General features: G+C 34.3%; 2 protein-coding genes across 9 annotated transcripts; one reads left to right on the forward strand and one right to left on the reverse strand.

Annotated features, from left to right (window-relative positions):
- Nucleotides 1-746: 746 nt before the first annotated feature.
- LOC18445534 (uncharacterized) lies at nucleotides 747-5714 on the reverse strand. 7 transcript variants are annotated; one of them, XR_016041163.1, is made up of 6 exons: nucleotides 5430-5625; nucleotides 5234-5321; nucleotides 3489-3576; nucleotides 2482-2566; nucleotides 2225-2392; nucleotides 747-1040 (listed from the first exon to the last, which is right to left on the reverse strand). XR_016041163.1 is itself a non-coding variant. In XM_020674256.2 (6 exons), exons 3-6 carry the CDS (start codon nucleotides 3523-3525, stop codon nucleotides 925-927), a joined length of 390 nt encoding a protein of 129 aa, XP_020529915.1. In that variant the 5' UTR covers nucleotides 3526-3576; nucleotides 5234-5321; nucleotides 5430-5714; the 3' UTR covers nucleotides 747-924. The 7 variants fall into 7 exon arrangements, 5 of the variants coding, with proteins under 5 accessions (XP_020529915.1, XP_006855733.1, XP_020529914.1 ...); XR_016041162.1 differs by having other exon boundaries at nucleotides 3489-3618; nucleotides 5430-5584; XM_020674256.2 differs by having other exon boundaries at nucleotides 2225-2381; nucleotides 2482-2561; nucleotides 5430-5714.
- A 9299-nt stretch (nucleotides 5715-15013) lies between these two features.
- Nucleotides 15014-17576, forward strand: LOC18445535 (HMG1/2-like protein). Of its 2 annotated transcripts, none has more exons than XM_088847485.1 (7): nucleotides 15014-15085; nucleotides 15467-15583; nucleotides 15862-15919; nucleotides 16036-16160; nucleotides 16396-16501; nucleotides 16701-16793; nucleotides 17319-17576. In XM_088847485.1, exons 1-7 carry the CDS (start codon nucleotides 15027-15029, stop codon nucleotides 17334-17336), a joined length of 576 nt encoding a protein of 191 aa, XP_088703611.1. In that variant the 5' UTR covers nucleotides 15014-15026; the 3' UTR covers nucleotides 17337-17576. The 2 variants fall into 2 exon arrangements, with proteins under 2 accessions (XP_088703611.1, XP_006855734.1); XM_006855672.4 differs by having other exon boundaries at nucleotides 16036-16080; nucleotides 16421-16501.
- Nucleotides 17577-18414: the final 838 nt, after the last annotated feature.

Raw genomic sequence — 18414 nt, forward strand, 5'->3', positions numbered from 1 at the left:
AATCCTTTGTTAACCATCCTATCAAATAAGTTGAAGAGGAGCATATACATGCCATGAAGTGACTCTTTAATGAAAATTTCACATCTCTAAAAATATTTGATTCGTCTTTTAAATAGCATAATATTTATCTAATATAATTTGTGAAACGGGTATTTTAGTAAGGGAAAAGTTCATATAGAGCCGAGGTTCTCAACAATCAAATTAGAGCCTACCTCAAAAGTTTCACTAGAAGAAGTTTTGATGCTCAAATATCCTCAAATTGATCATCTCAACATCAAGATGCATGGACATGAGAAAAAAATTGATTTCATGTGTTCAAAATAGTGCATTTTCTAATGCATATTTGGACGGTCAATTTTCAAGTTTTCATAGATCCGCTAAATCTACACTTTTTGAAGCTTTAAATCTTATAATTAAATATGAAAATAGTTTTAAAGGCTATCATAAAGATTTCCAGTATTAAAACCACATTTCTTGACACTATTTGAAGGTGGGCTCCAACTTGATTGTTTAGAACCTCGGCTCTATACAAACTGCACCTTTTTAGTGAACATACTTTGACAAAACATATAGGGGATCCGGAGAAAATAGGAAACAGTAGGGTTTAATTCGGTATCGCCAAAAAAGATTGGGTTTTAACTGGAGGCCACCTAAATATTATATAGGACAGAGATTCCTCTACCCCACCAACCCCTCTGCGGCCGCGCCCAAAAAAAAAAAATCCCAAATTATGTTAACTTCCAAAAAAAAAAAAAAAAACAAATTTACATAAAGTATAGATAGCACCAGTACACATTTCAACTTCATGGCCAGTACAACCAGTATCTCCAAATATTTCGATGAGAACGTAAATAAAATAGTACCAAATGAGAGCAATAAACAATAGAAATTCTATTTTTTCTTCTTTTGTGTTAAGTGAGCATCTTAACGAATATTCAGCATGTTCAGAAGCTGAGTGGATATCTGTTCTCTAATGTTATCTCTATTGCTTGAATTAAGTGTGTACACTTCTGCACCTGGGTGATTCCTCAACCTTGCAACTAGAGAGGAAATTCCAACTAGATTGTTAACAAGATCACAAGACTGGGAACTTTAACATAGCAAAAGAAATATAACAATACCTGCATGCTTAACGGGGCCAGAAAAAAGATAAATACAATAACATCAAAAGCCTTGTGAGTAAATAAATCTATGCTAACATAAGCATACAGCAAATATAATTACAAGAATCAGTACTTCGAACAAATTTAATCACAAAAATATATGGTACAGATGGTTCAAAATGGAATTATAGACATCCAGTGGAACAGTGGGAAGAAACAAAGGAAGAACAATTTTGCACGCGCAAGAATTTTGAATGTTGAGCTTGAGCCAGTATATTAAAGGATGAAATCATGAATCCAAATCCAAATAAAATATCATGACTTTAGGATGCATTTTGTCACTGTGCGTGGTTCAACTAAGGGGCAAAGTTGGTCAGTGTAGGCTACTTTAACCTTCTCCATCAACTTTCTATATTTTATTAACATCATCCACATTCTTGCCCACCAAGTAATATATCTATGAGAAGTTTGTTACACTTATTGTGGACACAAAGAATACATCAATAAGATGTTTGCTGCTCTTTGTTGACCAAGATGTCCAAAGGGATCGTAAAATCAACTTGTGGGTCTAAATGCGTAGTGCATCCAAAGCCCGTACCTCTTTTAATCAGTCTTAATACTAATTACCCATATGCATGTACCCTTGGAACCCACCCACAATAAAGATAACATGTGTCTTTGCACCAGAAAAAAATCTAAGGAACAAAAGATAATCCTTCTTGCCTTTTCAACAAGAGCATAGATAAGATCTGTCTTACATGGCCACAAGATATTTGTATGCCCACAAAGCCTATGAGTTCATAGTCATTATGTGCCAAATCATAAATAACAGGGTAACATCGAAATTTAAAAAAAAGTAATGCAAGGTGTTTACTCATAACTTAATCAGGATCTCAAACTAGAGGCATTAAGAATCATATTAATTTTTAGAAGCATTAAGAATCATATTAGTTTTTGCAGCATGTTAAGCTATCCCAGGAAACTGAATTATTGTATTTCTAAGATCACATAGGCTCATGCTTATCGGGAGGCTTGCTCGACTGGTCATGGTAAAAAGAACGATAGAAAGAAAGTGATGTCTACACAAAGAATTAAGCGATAGGAAAGAAAATTTTAAATACCTTCAGGTATATCACGACCAAACTTGGGAATAGGTATGGTGGCTAAAATTGGGATGTTGGTCTTGAGAACTTCTAGCACTGCAGGGAAGAAACTAGAACTAAACAACTCCATTCTACCCACTTCATCGATGATGAACAGCTCAGTGCCTTCTCTGACCTGATATAAGACTTTGGCAGGTCTGAGATCAGCTAAAGAAGCTTTATATATTGTGTTCTTCTAACTATGATGGCCATGCTAAGTATGAGATCTAAAATACCTCTAATTCAGGCAATGCTAAAAATTCAAATGATGCTACATCAACTTTGTACTTCCCAACACTAGGCCACCTGGCAGTCCCTGCACTATCATTATGAAAAATGATTTTAGAATTTTAGTTGGAGAAAAAAGCAACAAGATAAATTGATGTCACACCCAACAAATTTGTACAGTTAAAAAGCAATAATCATCTAAAACACCCCTAAACGAGATCAGGAAACAAGTAGGAAGAGCAACATGTTCATTAAAGGGAAATTTATCCAAATGCCCATGAGAGATGAACTATTAACATCCTACTCGTATCTTTTCATTTAATTTCGAAATACCCATCAAAGGACATGATCATGACTTGGAATTGTTGTAAATGGGTAAAATGTTGAATATTTCAAATTTCCCTTCATAAAATGATATCCTCTTCCAAGAATCGCAAAAAATACTGTATTATGAATGCAAATTGAAACAGAAAAATAAAGGGGCATACATCACAATTAGTTCATTTATTTGCTTGCAATTTTTCTAATACAACATTTGTCAATTCGTTGAGTTCCATTTTGCTTTTATTCAGTTTTCTACTAAATTCTAAGACTTCATCCCCTTAGCATTCAGGACTTAAAAGGAAACCTTGACTAGGAAATATCCCCCATATTCAACCAAACTTGAGAAGGGTAAACCAGAAAACCAAGAGAGAATGCAGAAAAATAAATTAATCAAAACATGAAAGACTGTCTTTACTTGCTTCATTAAATAATGAAGCCACATTTCATTGCATGTGTTCAATCTATATCCCATGGGCTTCCTACCCAAGAGAAACCAAATAACATAAAATATGATGCATTTATGTATAAAAAATGAAGGTCAAACAAATTTTTTATATAGCCTGATTTAGTCCCCTGATATAAAGAAATCAACTCCAGATAAAGTAAGAAGCCAGAAATAGAACATTCATGAAATGAGGCCATCTTGAAAACCAAAAATGACTGAAGAAAATGAGTCAAATGCAAAAACTACCTGACAGAAGTTGACGCAAGACTTTCCCTTCTGCCATCTAATGTCACCACTTCAAAGCCCACCCTTTCAGTTCCTTGTCTAATCTCACCTATATGATTGCCACTTGCCATTAATAGTTGGTAATTACCATCTAGCAAAAGCACCATGATTATTTTCATGCTCCAAATATGATTAACGGTAGAATAATAGCTCGAGTCGCTTTAAATCTTGCTTACATTGCCACTACATAAATCTTATACATCGTATTGAGAAACACTTCCATATCCTGACTTTTGTTTGGAAAGCCCTTAAATAATATATTTGTCACTAAAATAAAAAAGAAAGCATATGCAAAAAATAAAGAACAAATGCTATACAGTACTCAAGACCTTCACACAATGTATATGAGAGATGAATAAATGAGAGAGGTAAAACAGTATGAGAGCTTGTGGTAGACCAATAAGCCATTACTCCATTAACAGCTAAACTGAATGTTTCTTAAGGAAGCAAGGAACAAAAAAATGCTAGTCAAGCATGCAGTCTCTAAGATTTGTTGCAGCTATTGGATAGATTTGATCTCCCCGCTAAATTCAAGGTAGTGAAAAGGAGGTATTTTTGATAATCTATTGCATGTGTAAGTAATTGTCAAAAGACAAACAAGTCTACAAGGAGGCGTCAGACAACTGCTGAACTTATTGTTGGCAGCAATTATTCAAGATCACCTCGTTTAGATTCATGTGGTAGATCATGCCTGTGAGATGTTCAATAAGTGCCCTTATCTATGTGGTTTGTGTGCTTTACACTAGTATACAATGTGCTAATGAGAGATTGCATATAGTGACTAAGTTTCCATTCTTTTAGGGAATGTTATGGGAACTTTAGCTGAGGTCATCCTCCACTTTCCATTCTTAAGAATGCGTCCATGCCCATGACAGAAAGGAATTTTCGCTTGTCAACTGACAAGATGCAATGTTTGTCAATTCTTAGGCGAATAAGTTGTATATGGTTGGATAAACAGAAAATCGTAAAGGCTGCACAAGATATTTAAAGAATTGAGCCCCTGTCTAAAGGCTGCTTGGAGTTCTCGTTTTCTTTTTCTTTTGTAATAAGAAGTATCTCCATTGAAGCAAAAAATTCCTGAACTTTGAATTTTCCAATAATAAACATATAATTTAGAGGTTATTGGTGGTAGATATGGGGACAAAGCCATGAAAGAACACACTAGATAATCTCCTATCCATGGTCCTCCATGGCATCACAACAGCTTAAAGTCACCACTTTGTTTACCAGGCCAGTATCCTTAGCCCCCTATTTTATAAAAGGCCGTATCCTATTGGAAGCCTAGTTGAAAAGGTCATAAATACTTGCAGTAAAAAGTATGGTGTCATTTCTTCTAAACCATAGAAACATGAATCAGCTCAAAAGACAGTCGCAAATCTTAGGGTCCTTAAGAGCATCATTTGTCACTAGGAGGAAGATCTTAGAACATTGAGATGTTGCTAGAATCTCATGTGACATGTACAACTTCCAAGATGAAAGTAGGCAGTACCGAAATCCCAAAGGCTATTCAACACTGCCATTTCCTAATGATCAATGCAAGTTCCACTAACCCTAGAATAACAGTTACAGTACTGGCAATCAACCTTCAATGATTAAAATTAATGAAGAACTTGAAAGAAAAACTCGTATTATTTCTAGTTTTCATTCAACAGAGAGAAAGAATTACAAAAGGAGTATAAAATGAGTAGGGAAGAAGAAGTGCTTACGAGTGTAGAAGCCCTGAACTTTCAAATTGGGTTTGGAAGCTCTGAGCGACTCAAGGACCCTCATAACCAAAGTTGTCTTCCCAATCCCCTGAAGTAAGAGAAAACGCCATGACATCAGAAAAAAAAAAAAATAGTATATGCCCCATATGGGGATCTATTTTAGAGGGAGAAATGGGATTTATTGTTGTGTACTCACAGGAGGACCTGTCAGTAGCACGCCTTTGGCAGGAGTTCCCATGCGCTCCTATTGATTTTGGTTTCACAGGTAGGGTGAAACAGACTCTTACGCCATGAGGGAGAGCTTTTGGCTTGCGCTTCCAAGTTCTAGCATCGATGAAAGAACAAAAAAAGTAAAAGTTCATGGAAAATAGTTTGTATAAGGTGTCAACCTCATGCTGTAGAAATACGGTGCACCTTAAAATCCTGGGAAAGGTTGTTTTGCAGTTGGAAAATCTTGACCTCGAATGTAATGTATAGGTATGAAATAAAATTTTGATTTTAAGTCTTAAAAATGGTGTATTTCGTAATATATTATATATGCCAACTATTTTCAATAGTTTTTAGTACTTATAGTTCTGCTTGATCTGTATCATATTTTAAATTTGGAAAAAGTTGACATACGGTTGCAACCTTAAATGTATAATTACAGATGCACCTCAAAAATCCATCAAAAAATGTTGTTTTAATGTTGAAAAATGTTTATCTTAACATCAAGATATATCAATATGAAAAAAAAAAATAGAGTCTAAAAAATAGTGCATCTTGCAATACATTGTTTAGATTGTCCATTTTCAAAATTTTCATATATTTATAGATCTACTTGATTTTAATGATTTTTTTAGTTTAAAATTTTATAATCAGATATAGAAATAGATTTTCAAATAATCTTAATAACTTTTTAAACCAAAATTACATGTTATGATAAAAATTGGAGGTGCGTGATTGTTTAAGGCTCCAACCTTATATAGAAACCACATCCTTTAAATTTTAGATATTTATAGTTAAGGGTTTGAAATAAATTTATGGGTTTTCAACACCAAGAGCGCATCTTTTGCTATAATTTGAAAATATGTCTTACATTGATTGTTTAAGGTTGACACATGACATAAACCTCACTCAAAGTTTATTAAGGTAGCAATCTTATTTCTGCATGTTCTATTGAAAGGTATTTACCCCAAATAAATTCCATTAAAAGGCTAAAAAAAAAGCCTAGGTCTTATGGGAAAAAGCAAGGCCTCTCCCCAAAACTTATCAAAAATTATAGTTTTGGCATAAAAAACCATCAAATCGATCAGCTTGACCTTCGACACTATGTTTATTTTAAACAAATAAGGATTTTAAGCCCTAAAGTAGAATGTATTGTTATAATACACTATTTTAGGTCGTACATTTTCAAGTGTTAATAGATCTACAATATTTGTACCATTTTTGAGCCATCATAGGGATTTTTTATGCTCAAAGTGCTTTTTTGGTGAGGATTTGAGGTGAGGCTTTACTTTGTCATAAAGTTTAGGTCTTATAAAAAATATACCATTAATACTGCCTTAAAAGACATGACAATGTCTTACAATAAATCTCAAGGTATACCGCTTAACTAAAATAAACGGTGTAGAATATCACAACTTTACCTCTATGAATAAAGTTGTAGCCATATGTAACTCGTACTGTTATTAATAAAAGGCAAAAGTTTATATAAGATTGCAACCTCATATTATAAAAATAAGCTGCACCTCAAAAATCCAATAAAAAATAATGTTCCACAGTTAGTATGTCTTACAATTAATCATCTTGACCTCAATATATATGGATATAAAAGGGGAAAAAATTAAAGTCCTAAAATATATGTTGTAATAAGTTATTTGGATTGTCTTACTAACATTATGCCTAATAAATGGTACACCACCAACAACCCAATTTCACACCTAACAGGCAGTAATAATTGTGCTTTATTATATACAAAATTAATAATTTTATTGTATACATTTCCAAAACCACTTATCACCCTGCCGATTTGTAGCAAATTCGCTGATAACAACTGGAGTGAACCACAAGCTGAAGAAGTTGAGACTTGAGAAAAGGACGGTCTTTTAAATAAAGGAGTTCATTTGGATGATTTGTTGATTGCCGAAGATATTTTTATGTACATTTGTCGTACTTTTGAGTTATTAATGAAGTAAATGTGATATTGTAAAATAAATAAAAAATAAAATAAAATAAAGTAAAAAAATCTTAAATCAGTGATGTACGATAATTTAATGGCTACAAACCCTTGACATGATCGAAGTTACACGCAAATTTGCACAGAAATAGCCATGTTTATTTGGCCTATTTTAAATGAGAAAAAGAGGGAAGAAGTTCATGAAATATATTAAGACATTATAAAAATTGGCGTTCTTAAAAACGCAGCCAATAAAGGTTGTTTGGATGCTAGGAAACATTTTAATTAATCATCTCGATCTCGAGCCATATAAATACCAAAAAAAAAAAAAAAGTTTAAAGTCTTAAACATAATATACCTTATAAAGCATTGTTTATACTTTACACGGTCTATTTTAAAGATTTTTATGTGATTATAATTAAATTTTCAGGCTATCCAAGGGGTTTTCAGCGCTACAATTGCATCTCATCTCCCGCTGGGACTGGATATGGGCCTTATTTGATTATTTAAAATTGACACCTTATATAAATCACACCCATATAAACTCTAGTTCTTTGGCGCATATCCCATTTCTCTACCACAGAAAACGCTATTTTATCTACTTGCCCGTTTGGATTAGAAGAAAAAATAAAACAATAAAGAAAGCAATATCATTCTCACTTAAGAACAACCTTGCCCATTGATATAGCAACGGTCGAATTATATGGAAAAAGCTTATATAAGGGTGCAACCTTAAAATGTTTAACTACGGAAGCACCTCAAAAATCTAGAAAAATGTTGTTTTAATGTTAAAAAACCCTTTAATTGACCAACTTGATATCGAGACGTATGACCGTGACTATGACTAAAAAAACGATTTTGAGTCTTATAAATAGTGCATCTTACAATACATTATCTAGACTATTCATTTTTTAGCTTTTCATATATTTATAGATCTACTTGATTTTAATCGTTTTTTTAATTTAAATTTTTCTAATTAGATATGAAATAGATTTGAGACAATCCTAATAATATTTTACATCAAAATTATATATAATGATAAAATTTGAAGGTGCATCTTAATCGGATTGTTTGATGTTGCAACCTTATGGAAACCGCACCCTTTAGATATTGGGGCTACATTGTTGCAACGCTTCTTTTGTCAATGGATGGAAGATGCACCTTAACTAAAGAGATTTTGGAGGGCAACTATATGGGCATTTCATACTCGGCCTATTGAGAGAAAGAGACAGTAGGAAGGTAAGAGACTGTAATATGCACATCAATAGAGAGCTAGAGAGGGTGCTGGTCGTGAGGCTAATGGCAGAGAATGACAGAGGGGTTGGTTGTGATACTAATGGTAAGAGAGAGGTATAGGTGAGAGAAATATAGAGAACGATCTTATAGGACCCTCCTCCACCCATGTGTGTAGGACCCCAAATGATCATTATTAAATTTAGCACGGATATTTAAAAAAGCTATCATATGAATGTGATATTTAACTTTTTTTAAAATTCGTGTCAAATTTAATGATGATCCTTCAAGATCTTACACACATAAGTGGGAGAGGGTCCTATAAAATCATTCCTCTACATATATATATATTTATTTTGACCCAAAATTGCTGGCCATATATTTAGGCTTATTGGGGTGAACTTAGATCAACAATTATTCATGTGTCGTTGACAAGGATAAATATTTGGTGAAAGCGGTGAATTGTAAGTCGTAAAGCTCATGAAGCGATATGGAATGGCATCAAAGATCACTGTAAACTACCTACCAATTGTGTGGCGAGGCAAAATTTCCAGGGGTGACAAAGGGTGGGTCCAGCCCCCAGATCCGATTAGACCCACAGAACCTCATTGGACCCGACTTTAAAATCAAGATTATGTGTGGCTAGGCTTAAAAAAAAAAAAAAAAAAAAAAAAAAAAAAAAAAAAAAAAAAAAAAAAAAAAAAAAAAAAAAAAAAAAAAAAAAAAAAAAAAAAAAAAAAAGACAAGGGTGAATGGTCTCATCGTATATTTTTTAGGTGTTTCTCAAAATTTCAGCTAAACTCAAACGAGTCTTAGGCCGAGAAGCGTTAAGTTTGCAATAATGGCCCTAGAAAGATTACAACTAGATGCCCCTAGAAAGATTGTAGTTGCCTAACAACGCTGCTAGAGACAGGGCTTGGCCATGACGTAGACAGGTGGAGCTATTTCCACATTTATCGGGACGTTATAACATGCCTTTTTATTTTCTCTTTCTATTTTCGTTATGGCAATACAACGCCTTTTTTTTTTTAAGGTAGCCGGGTTGCATTCCTTATCTTGTGACGTTATAACATGCCTTTTTATTTTCTCTTTCTATTTTCGTTATGGCAATACAACGCCTTTTTTTTTAAGGTAGCCGGGTTGCATTCCTTATCTTGTTCCACCAAAATGGAGGAATAAGGCACATGGGATTGTATGCTATGCTATCGGACCCTTTCCCTTTGATACAAGGGTCACAATTACTTTCAATCTCTCATGTGAAAATTGATATCGTAGGGGTGTTGTAAAGTTTTGAATTTTTTTTTTAGTTCAAGTGTTTGAATTTGATCAATGGAATAAATACAACCACTTAATATCCAATAGTCAATGTTAAATGTGACCACATTGTATCAAAAGTAAATGATATTATTATATACTTTCCCTTTTTTTTACGAAATGCAATTTTGAGTATGTTTTAGGTTCTTGAATCCCACCAACGAGGGTGTGCAAACGCATGCCTGCTAATAATTTTCTAGACAAGAGTATGCAAGATAATTTAAAAGTTCCATTATAGGCAAGGGCATATTGGATCCAAGCTTCGTTATAAAGGAACTTGCATTGTTTGAACAGGTTATATATATGCACCACTAACAGTCACATGTTTTATATATTGGTTTAATTTAGATCGTTGTGATATGCTACAAGTAATTGAGAAAAAAAAAAAGAACTTGGACATTGGCCGGTAAGGTCAAAAGCAAAATTTTAGTTTGGTTGAAAACCGGAAAAAATCGATGTTCGAAAGCATACCGATCAGATCTGGTTTTGACCGGTTAGACATGTTAAGTAATGATCCAGGGCTATTTTCCAAATTACTTTACATTTTACCTATTATTCACATTTTTTTATTATTTTTTTTAGCCAAAAGATATTCTATTTCCTTAGAACTACACTACGCATTTACTCCCTCAGGTAGACCTAAGATTAGTTTTAGAATAAAATATATTCGGGATATAACCTCTTTAATACATAGATTAACTTTAATAATAATAAATTTAAAAATTTCTAAGTGCACCCCCCTTAGCACTTGAATAAAATAATGTCCCAATATTAAATAGAAACCGTCAAAATTTTAGAGGATGAAATCTAATTCTTAAAAAACTCAATTTTTAAGATATATTTTTAAAATAATAATCTAGAGATTCTAAGGTGGTTACCAAAATTTCATATTGAAAAAGTCTTCCCAAGTAGGTTGTTTGACAGACGGAGAAGAAGAAAACTCTGCTCCCGATGGAGCATAAGTATACCAGTCCTGACCTTTATCCTTTTGGTGAGAATGAAATCATATACCTCACTATGAGGCTTGGCAATACTACCGCCAACGCCTTGTACCATTATCAAATGAATATTTTTTGAAATTTGAGTAAAATAGAGCGATTGATTAAAAAATAGTTTCCATAAAAAAACATAGGGAACAATTACCCCGTTACAATAAAATAATAAACTTTGTGTATTTCTAAATTGAGCGACTAAAAGTTAAATTATGCAATTATATTACAATTAAATTAGTCATGTTGCAATTAAATGAGATGCAATTAATAACATGAAGCAATTAGTTGGATTTTCAAATTGCATGAAAAACAGACTATTTAATGTCTCCATGAATAATAGCAATATATTATACATTCGTTCCGTGACAAATGAACATACGTCCTCCACTGGCTTCAATAATTTTTCATCATTCAACTTATACAGCACCACTAATAATTCATTTCATCGAATTGGAAAAAGTCTATATAAGGTTGCAACCTTAAAATGTAGAAATAAAGATGCATCTCATAGATCTATAGGAAAAAAATGTGTGAATATGAAAAAAATAATATTTTGAGTCTTAAAAATAGTGCCTTATTGCAACACATTATCTAAGCCGTCCATTTTCAATATTTTCGCATGTTTGAGCAATGATCCAATGCAACGGTTGTATCATAATATAATGCAACGATACTTCTAGAAAACCATGTTTGTGGTATTTGTATGACCTCAAATTTTGCATAATACTCTCTTCATCTCAATAATCACCTCAAAAAAAAGTTCAATTTGAACTTTAGATATGATCAAAATGAGTCTCCTCCAAAAACAAATCTTGACCATTCATTTTGTGAATTTCAATATCTTAGCCTTTATAAACTCAAAGTCATTCTTTTTATTTTTTAACATTGTTCATCTAATGATAATAAAGCCATCCAAACAAATTGGAAATGAATAAATCCTTCTAAAGCCTAGATCTAAGCATCTCACCAAAATGAACAGCGTATGTTAATTGAGCTAAAAAATACTTTCTAGATTGTGTTTTCAATTTTTTATTTATTTTTTTGTGATTGTTCATCATAATGAAAGGAGTGTATATTTCAAAATTTAGATCAAACAAATGACCATAAGATGGTTTTTAAGGTTGTTACATCATATTATTATACAACGGTTGCATCAAATCATTGCTCCATATGTTTATAGATCCACTTGATTTTAGCTATTTTTGGAGTTGAAAATATTCTAATCAGATATGAAAATAGATTTTTAAATGATTTTAAAAAAAAATTACACCAAAATTACATGTTATGATAAATTTTGAAGATGTACCTTAATTGGATTGTTTAAAGTTCCAACTTATAGAAACCACATTGTTTTATTATTTCCCACCAAGTTATCTTGTATAAAAGACATAACCACGCTCAAATTTCTTACCATGTTCACCGAGACAACTCGTCTAGTACTTATTGAATTCAATACTATATGATGAGGGGAAAATTTGTTTTTATTCGATAGAATCGGCCGAGGCTGGACCTCTGTCGACTCTTGAGAGTAGGGGGTGAAACATTGCGAGTCCTATACCGATTCCGAGGGCTGGACCTCTGTCGACTCTTGAGAGTAGGGGGTGAAACATTGCGAGTCCTATACCGATTCCGTACTTTTAAAGATTGGGCTAGTGCATCTTCTATTATGTATCAGAGAATTGGTAGCCCTTCCCAGATAAATATTATCAAATGCATGCTCATCCCCAAATAAATCTTCTCAAATACGTGCTCATGCCATTAAGTGGCTTGGTCCATTGACTTTGGATCGAGGTAGATCCGAACCTGTAAAAATATATGTTGGTTTTGAGCTCTGGTGGCCCTTATCAAATAAATACTCTCAAATAAGTGATCACCCTTTTTAGGGGTTTAGCCCACTCATTTTGGTTTAACCGATGCAAATATGTCGAGAACATGTTGGTTTCGATAGATTTGGACCTGCCTCGGTTAATTCAAAATCAATGGGCACAGCCGGTTAAAGGGGTGAACATTTATTCGAGAAGATTTATTTGGGAAGGGCTGCCAGTGCTTTGGTACAACCAGGCCGATTTTAAAAACTTAAAACTATGGATTATGTGATAGTTCAAATACTAATTGTTGTGTTCAATGACTGATTTTGCCTTATTATTGGCAAATCCTAGACAAAAATAGGGCTGGCAATAGGCGAGACGACTTGGCCTTTGAAAACTAGTGGCATGGCCAAGGGTCATGACTGATCAGCCTAACCAAGCTAGGGCCACATCGAGCCACGTAGCCAGGGCCCATTTAAAACGGTTTGACATGCCCCGGTTTTAGTGATTGCTAGTTCTAAACAAACAATATTATTCAAATATGGTTACAAGTTTCCTACTAACCACTTGAGCACAAATGACATTATTCTCATGTCGTTACAAGTTTTCTATTAACCACTTAAGCGTTCAATCCATACATCAACATATTAGGATTCACTTTCGAACCATGTGATAGGTCCGGCATCTCACAATCTAACTTCTAGTTTTTTTGGTAAGGTTTCTATACTTTTCCTAGATCATAGAAGATCTAAGCTTCCCCTACTACCCAGCCATCAAATTTTGATCAAGAGAGCCACTCATCATTTGATCTTAGATCCGATGTATCAAAGTATTTTATTTTTCTTTTTTTTGTACACAAATTGTATGAATATGAAATTTAGTACGTGTCATCTTCTCATTGGGGGGCACCTATAAAAAATATTAAAAATAATTTATTGATAAAATATAATTAATTTAAATTTTAGGGGTATTTTTGTCATTTTATTTTATTGGAAAAGTACTTTTTATATTTTTCGCAAGTGAGAGTTTAATAAAAGATTTGACGTACAAAAATTGATCTCAAAATAATTTATAAAAAAAAATTAAAAATAAAATAGTGTAGAAAAGTGACATTGTAATTGAGGCAATCTTAACCCTCCATTCAGAATGAACGGTTGGATAAGGGGAAGTATATAAGTTTTATGTTGTAAAAAAAACATAGAAAGCTTGTATTTTCTTTATTTTTTTTAAAACAAGCTTTTTATGCTTCCCCTACAACATAGAAGTTATATCCTCTCATTTATCCAATCGTCCATTTTGAATGGATGGCTAAGATTGCCCCAATCACAATACACTATTTTATTTTTAATTTGTTTCTATATATTATTTTGACACCAAATTTTGGACGTCCATTCCCCTATTAAACTCGCACTAGCAAAAAATATATGAAAACAGTATTTTCAATAAAATAAAATGACCAAACTTCTTATGAAATTTTCAAGAGGTATTTTGGTCATTATATTTTATCAAAAAATTATTTTTAATATTTTTTATAGATGTGCCCTAATGAAAAGATGACACGTACCAAAATTCATATTCATACATCTTGTATAAAAAAAAAAAAAAAAATACTTTGAGATATCGGATCTAAGATCAAACGACGAGTGCTTCTCTCGATCAAAATTGGACTACTGGATGGTAAGGAGAAGATAAAACTTCTATGTTGTAAGAGAAGCATTAAAAACCTTTTCCTTTTTTTTTAGTTATTGTTCCGCACCCCTATTTATAGAAAATGAATAACATCCTACCGCCGTGACCACCTAGCCTTAAGGTCGTTACTAACTTCCGAATATCATTTGGACGATGATGATACTCAATACCATAATTCTCACATGCTCATATGATCACACAAGACCGTAATGCCGTTTGCCAAATACCTCAAGAAGAAACACAAGAGAAAGCACAAAGAGGAGTGCGAGAGGCGGAAAGAAGAAGAAAGGGAGTGAGAGCAAATCCCACTCCCTCACACGGATCGATGACGTGGCAGACACTTTTTCAAATCCCGCCCAAATCCTAGAATTTCAATTCCGGCTTCATTTCAACTTTCATTCCCCTCCCCCAATTCCAAGCCCCTTCTTATCTCTACGCATTCCCCTTCTCGCTCCCCACTTCCTCTCATGCCCTCTATTTCTCTCAATCGCTTAACTGTTCTATAAGGCGGCTAGACCCTTTTGCTAGGGTTTTCGTTATCGGTTTCCGGCCGATCTTGCTGCTGTTTCCATATTTCGGCCGATTAGGGGGTTTCCGCCATGAAAGGGGGCAGATCAAAGGCAGAGGTGGTCAAAAGCTCAAGGAAATCTGATGACAAGTGAGAAACTGTTTCTTTTTCGATTTCAGTGTTTCCATGGAGCTCTTTGTTCCGTGATCTTCATTTTTGTTGATTTTTGGCAGTTTAATAGTCTAGGGTTTCCTTTTTACTGTACAAAATATCATCGGTTTTCTCCATTTTCACCTTTTAGTTCTCAGCTATGGTGGTTTCTCTCATTTCGATTGACATATTCCTACTGCTTTCTTTCATATAGCCGGATTCAGCATCTTCTCATATTCTTCGTTGTTATATTCTCCAGTTTCTTTCATTTCAATCTTACCTTCACCTCCTTTTTTTACTTATTCCTCTTTTCCCCTTTTATGATGATCCGCTTTATGCGCATGGATTAATGGTCAATATCGGTGTTTCTGGTGTTTTCAGAGTCGCAGGAAAGAGAAAGCCTGCAACTGAACGTGCTAGCAAGCCTGCTAAGAAGGGGAAGCCAGAAAAGGACCCTAACAAGCCAAAGAGGCCTGCAAGTGCTTTCTTCGTTTTCATGTAATAAAGCTCCTAACTTTTTCTAGATCTGGAATCTCTCTCTTCTACCATCCCTTGCTCTTTCCTCTATTTTTCTGTCTCTCTCTCTCTCTATGAAGTTCTATCATTGTTTTCTCTTCCTCTGTGATCTTTCTCCTTCTCGCTCTCTCTCTCTGTTATTGTCGTCCTCACCTCTCATTATCTCAAATTTTTTTCCAACTCTTCCTCAATCGTATCTCTGCTAAATAATTATATTTTCTAGTTCGTTTTCTTATTTTTCATGACTGTTTGGTATAAAGGGAGGAGTTCAGGAAGACCTTCAAGGAAAAGCATCCCAACAACAAATCTGTAGCTGCCGTAAGTTGTTCAAGTTGACTTTTTTTTTCCTTATTTTGTTCTAACGTTGATTGGTTAATTCTCTATCTTCTATTTATTTGCGCTGTTAATGGGAAGATCAATCTCTTTATTTTCAGGTTGGCAAAGCTGGAGGTGACAAGTGGAAGTCTTTGTCTGAAGCTGTACGTGCCTCTCTCTCTCTCTCTATCTTTCTCATCCATCTATATACTTACTGGCTCTCATCTTCCTTTCCTTTGGTTATGTAAGTGTGATTTTCTCTCTCATAGGCTTTTACCTTCAGTTCTTGCAGAGTGAATATCTCTCTTTCTCTCTCTCTCTCTCTCTCTCTCTGTCTCCTTCTCTCTGTCTCCTTTCCTCTCCTCTCATTGTGCGAGTTTTATACGCACTAGTCCATTTTTCTCCTCCTGTGTGATCTTCACTATTCTCTTCCTGCCCACTGCAATAATTCTCTCCATATATATTTTTACTTGTGGCAGTGGATTCATATTTTCTGTCATTCAGGAGAAAGCCCCTTACGTGGCAAAGGCTGGTAAGAGAAAGACCGAGTACGAGAAGAACCTTGCTGCCTACAACAAGAAACAGGTACTTTATCGAAACACTTGATGCACCTGTTTTTCTATTTCCCACTTATTCATGTGTTTTTCTCAGATGATGTTTCTTTCTGTTCACTCTTAATAGTATGTTCACTTATTGTAGTAGTGTTTATTTCTGATGTCCATCCAATCTATGAAATTCTTGAATGTGTATTGTTATTTTTATTTTTTATTCTATGACTTGAAAGAAGGAGGAGCCCAAAGAAGAAGAGGAAGAGGAGGAATCTGACAGGTCTAAATCCGAGGTCAATGATGAGGAAGACGACGATGAGAGTGGCGAGGTAAATCTCTCTTTTTCTGCCCTACCTTCAAATGCATATTCTCTGTTGCCCTACCCCTTTTTTTAAAAAGTGCCTGGTCTCTCTATCCTTTTGAAGATGCGGTCTATTACAATAAGGAAAATTGTTTCATGTGTCCTGGACCACATTTCCTACATATGCGGTCCAGACAAATGTAAACCATCCATCCTAAAAGCTGATGCAAGTAGGTGTTCCATAGAAAAACATTGGAAACCAATGGTCCAAATGTTTTGTTTACTAGAATTATTATTTCTAGCGTTTCAATTTTATTTATTTGTTCATATTCATGATCAAATTATTAGAGATTATTTGTCCTTAAAAATTAGGTATTAAAATCCATCTTTTCAAAAGCCAGCATTTCTACAAATGCTGGCTTGGCGGCATAGACACTGGGTCCTAACAAAAAATATTGGTACCTGCATTTGTTGTTTGTTCTCTGAAATTCGTATACATGTATGTTTTAATATGAGATTCTTATTAATGCCAGTAAGGTGATCACTTTGGCAGGAGGATGATGATGAGTAGCTCACTGATTTGAAGCTTGTGATTAGGCCATTTCTGCTTCTTTTTTGCCTAATGTAGTGGGGGCGATTTGCACAACGTTTGCGGCTTTTGCTGTACAGCCGCTTCCTCTCTCACTTTGCAATCGAACTGCTGCATTTCTCTCTTAAACTTGGCCTTTATATTTCTGTGCTTACTTACCATATTTTGCATTTATCCTGTCACAACAGTTAGATTCTAAATCAAATTGCAGGAACTTTTGAACATCGTGTTCCATCCCTTTTGTTTAGCGAAGTGGTTTCTATCATGAATTCTATTTACCTATCGAAAGATAAAACTCGCCGCTTCCCCAGTAAGGTTTCTTTTGGTTGTTGCATTATGTTAATGGGTTATATTTAAGAGGTTAAATTTTATTTTCCCCATGATTTGTTTTCTGGTTTGTGCTATTGTTTCTGTTTTGGGAATGTATGGAATTTGATTTCCGTTTTGGTGGCGATAATGAGTCGGGATTTTTTGGTGAGTTTAAGAGGAATTTATGAGAGACTTGTCTCTTTGATCTATTTCTTCAAAAATGCTCAGGTCCTTTTAATGGTAAATCGATCCATGGGCGAAGCGGTGTAGGTTAAATTTAAGTCCAAAATTTTTATTTGAAACGTGTAAGGTAAAAGCATCGGAGTGGTTAAATTTCACTCTCCGAAGTGAAACAAATTTCGATACGAAAATTGGCGGTCTTGCGGCCTGGTTGTTTGCCTACGGGCCAAAATGGTCTTGAATGGTGGGCATAGCAGTAACGAAATATTCCTTTTCTTCTTGCCCCGACGCTGTTGCTATTTTCTCAAAACTCCCTAGGTGTGAACTAGGTAGGTGCATGTCGTTGCCTGCTTAGGTACCTAAGGTGCCCGCCAAGGTAGGCCCAAATGTGTGGGCTTAGATGCTGTATGAAAAAGGTCATGGGATTCTTTGTTTTTATCGAAAATGTTTCTATTAATGTTTTGGATGGCGAAATTTTATTGTAAATCAGAAGTTCTTTCAAATAATTTTCATAGTTTATAATGGTTGTAAAAGAAAATATTTGGAAAAGAAATATTATACTGTGCGTTGA

This window comes from Amborella trichopoda, chromosome 9 (assembly GCF_054954075.1).
Source record: "Amborella trichopoda isolate Santa Cruz 75 chromosome 9, AtrichopodaSantaCruz75HAP2 v2.0, whole genome shotgun sequence".
NCBI lineage: Eukaryota > Viridiplantae > Streptophyta > Magnoliopsida > Amborellales > Amborellaceae > Amborella > Amborella trichopoda.

Coding starts and splice junctions, on each gene's coding strand:
- LOC18445535 (XM_088847485.1), top strand. CDS start 15,027: ATGAAAGGGGGCAGATCAAAGGCAGAGGTGGTCAAAAGCTCAAGGAAA. Junction 15,920..16,035: donor ACAACAAATCTGTAGCTGCC/GTAAGTTGTTCA, acceptor CTTTATTTTCAG/GTTGGCAAAGCTGGAGGTGA. Junction 16,502..16,700: donor CTGCCTACAACAAGAAACAG/GTACTTTATCGA, acceptor ATGACTTGAAAG/AAGGAGGAGCCCAAAGAAGA.
- LOC18445534 (XM_020674255.2), bottom strand. CDS start 5,471: ATGGGAACTCCTGCCAAAGGCGTGCTACTGACAGGTCCTCCT. Junction 2,567..3,488: donor CTTGCGTCAACTTCTGTCAG/GTAGTTTTTGCA, acceptor TCATAATGATAG/TGCAGGGACTGCCAGGTGGC. Junction 2,382..2,481: donor TAGCATTGCCTGAATTAGAG/GTATTTTAGATC, acceptor GTCTTATATCAG/GTCAGAGAAGGCACTGAGCT.